Source organism: Buceros rhinoceros, unplaced genomic scaffold (genome assembly GCF_000710305.1).
Source record: "Buceros rhinoceros silvestris isolate BGI_N320 unplaced genomic scaffold, ASM71030v1 scaffold16838, whole genome shotgun sequence".
Lineage (NCBI taxonomy): Eukaryota > Metazoa > Chordata > Aves > Bucerotiformes > Bucerotidae > Buceros > Buceros rhinoceros.
Window position 1 is genome coordinate 47989 of NW_010425271.1, and position 3287 is coordinate 51275.

The window sequence follows — 3287 nt, forward strand, 5'->3', positions numbered from 1 at the left end:
AGCAGGAGAAAAGGACAGTGACCCTGGAATACAGCAAACTGCATGAATGTACTTCACTGAGGAACGTCTGCCACACAAGCCAGAGCTCAGTGGAGAGCAGCAGGAGGAAAAGCTCTGCTTTCACACGCTGAAGCAGAGCAACCTACTCAAGTCCTTTCTAGATTGAATTCTGTTATTCAGCCAATTCCCATCTACTCTCTTAACTGTTTCAAATGCCACTTCATTTTACAGTGGGATGAGGTCCCTTCTCAAACATCCTACCCATTAGGTGTTCGGGCAGACCTTATCTCTTCCCAGTCATTCTGAAGCTGAAATTTCCAAAGCAACCACGTGTTCTCCAAGAATGAACAGCACCCGTTATCTATTTTAACTGAACAATCTTCCATGGCAACCCTCACAGCATGCTTTTTCTGGACCGAAAATTTTCCATAGTACCTTCATTATGGGGAAGGAAAAAAAGCCCCAAATCCAGAAACAGCTGCCAAAATACAGACTATACATAAATACAGACTATACATAAATACAGACCAACACACTCCAGAACATGGCAGTATTTCTAAACCACACACTAGTGTTATTAATGTAATGAAGATGCAGCTCAGCATGAATAAATCTTTTGCTACTAGACCGTTTGATCACATTACCATCCACAAAACCACGTCTTATGACTTTGGAGCGCTTGAAGTCACACAGTGAATGGACACTCTGAAGCGTTGTGTGTGGGCGTAGTCATTAAGCACGACATAACTCTCCCCTCCAGTTGCTCACAGGCTTGCTAACTTTAGCAAAGGCTAAGTATCTTTTGAGGCAAATACCTGCTGTCTTTTCCCTCCTAACTCCTTGCAAGGATCGACATATTTAACTACTGCCTAAAACTAAAGTCCAGAACAAGAAATGAAATCAAACAAATGCTGTTGCCTGAGAAGCTTCTCTATGCTTTTGCTGTTCTCGTGCAAATCTGAAGCATCTTGGTGGCAAAGGCTAAGTATCTTTTGAGGCAAATACCTGCTGTCTTTTCCCTCCTAACTCCTTGCAAGGATCGACATATTTAACTACTGCCTAAAACTAAAGTCCAGAACAAGAAATGAAATCAAACAAATGCTGTTGCCTGAGAAGCTTCTCTATGCTTTTGCTGTTCTCGTGCAAATCTGAAGCATCTTGGTGCAACATAAGTTTCTGATAAAAATAGCAATTTTCACTTTCTTACTTCGAACTTATTTCAGCTGCAGCTGCCTTGGCTCCTACAGAGAAATTCTGGCATGTGAGACCTACCAGAAAGATTATTTACTGTGAAAACGTGAATGCTTATTTCATTCTGCATACTTACACTATGAACAGAATGTATTTAAAAACAAAACCAAAGTTATAGTTCCATGAGATAGAATCCAGGCAGCATTCAACGACTGGTTTACATGCACACATACCTCCAAAGAATGTGGAAGTTCCTGCCAAGTTACCAGCACCTTTCTGGTATCTGAACATCCATCCCACTGTTGAGTCATCCTGTATGTGTGCATGGATTCCTTAACCAGAAGGCAGGGACGGGTCCCAGAAGATGAACTGACCTGTGAAGCCACCGACCAAAGAAAAACTGTTCCGCAATGTCTGGGAGACCCGGGGGAGGGACTAAAATAAGCTTTGGAAGAAAGACTGAGATGAAAGTACACACTGCGCTAGAGGGCAGATGTGGAAGTAGAACAACAGCAATTACTCCTCCCAAACTTTATCTGAAAACTATTTTTTAACTAATGGGAAGGTCTAAGTGTTGGCACAAATCTAGTTTTTGCATTATCTACAATTTTAGTCACATCAGTACTTGTATGCAACACAGATACACCTCTGGATTCTTGTATATTACCTAAAGAAATTGCAAACCTGGTTCATTTTTTTTTTTCAGCTTACTATATACCAAACCCACATGAATCAGAACAGTTACATGTAAAGACATGACTGTTTAATATTTTAAAATGTAAGGACTCTTAGCTTTAAAAGTTACTCCCTTTTACTCCAGAAGTATGTTTACTGCATCATGATAATCTTGACAGTAAACAAACTATTTTGGCTAATTACAATTCTGGCTAATTTCTATCTGGGGAAAAAAAATACAGAATAAAATAAATAAATACTGGAGGTGTATGAATATCCTCCCAGATACTAACATGGGAAAAACCACCTTGTATCTTAGTTTGAAAGAGTATCTTGGTCTGCTCAAACAAAGTACATCCAAAACCTCCAAGTTCAGTTACTCTGCTTATATTATTTGAAGATGGTTTAATGGAAAGCTACAGGAACAGCCACACACATCCTACTACATCATGATAGATTCATAATGAAAAAGTAGATTCAGAAAATGAAGGCGTTTACAAAGTGTTGTGTTCAACCAGCAGTAACATCTTCAGACACCTTCTAAGGCAGAACTTTGTTACTGTTCTTTAGAAGTTGGGAGACATGATGCTTTCGATTCTCTAGGGTCCTATTATCATCTTTTGAAAAACTACTCAGCATCAGCTTTACAGGTGTAAAGTTGAACGTGGGTGTAATACACGTGTAACCACGAACATCACAAGGGAAGCAGCACCCGTCTCCTAAGCAAAATCAAACTCAAGTACTGAAATCTACACAAGTCATGCTGTTGCTCAGCTCACACAAAAGAAAACTTAAGAGCTGCCTAGTCACCCTTGTCTATAATTAGAAAGTTGATGTTCTTAACTGTTAACAGATGGCATCTGAAGAAGTTAGTAATTTATGGTGGCCTTTTACTGCACGTATACAAGTATTACGTGTTCTCCTGGGAAAGGAGCAGACTGTTCCTTTGCTAACCTGCACAGCACATCGTCTGCAAAAGTGCTGTCGCCTTCTAACACCTCAAAGGGAGGTTTGGAATGATGTGTGCACAGAGCACATAAATAACATTATAACAGAGCACAAAAGGCTGAGATGCAATTTAAAGATTCAACACAGAAGTGTATGAAGTGGAAGTTTACAAACCGCATGATGTGTTTTGAAGCTGCTTTCTTACCTGATGAATGCTTCCAAATCACAACAGGCAATAAACGAGTGAACTGAGGCAGCTGCAGCCATGGGGCACTCACGAGCATCTGTCTGCTTTCCCCTCCTGTCCAGATAAAATGCCACAAAAACCTTTTGTTAGTTTTGAAAAAAATAAACCTTGTATTACACCCCACACAAAAACAATAGCAAAATACGCTGACAAATTCACACGTTTTTTGTGCCTTAGTGCAGGAGCTCGAGGGCATCACGTTCACACAAGGCAGGTTGTCCCACGT

The 3287-nt window shown here is 40.2% G+C and overlaps 1 protein-coding gene across 1 annotated transcript in view; it reads right to left on the bottom strand.

Annotated features, from left to right (window-relative positions):
- The window catches only part of FBXL21 (F-box and leucine-rich repeat protein 21), an 8487-nt gene extending 5406 nt beyond the window's left edge, over positions 1 to 3081 (bottom strand). The window contains exons 1-2 of the mRNA XM_010141081.1: positions 3020 to 3081; positions 2677 to 2726 (exon numbers count right to left, since the gene is read on the bottom strand). Coding sequence (XP_010139383.1) covers positions 2677 to 2726; positions 3020 to 3081 — 112 coding nt within the window. The remainder of the gene's footprint in view (positions 1 to 2676; positions 2727 to 3019) is intronic.
- Positions 3082 to 3287: the final 206 nt, after the last annotated feature.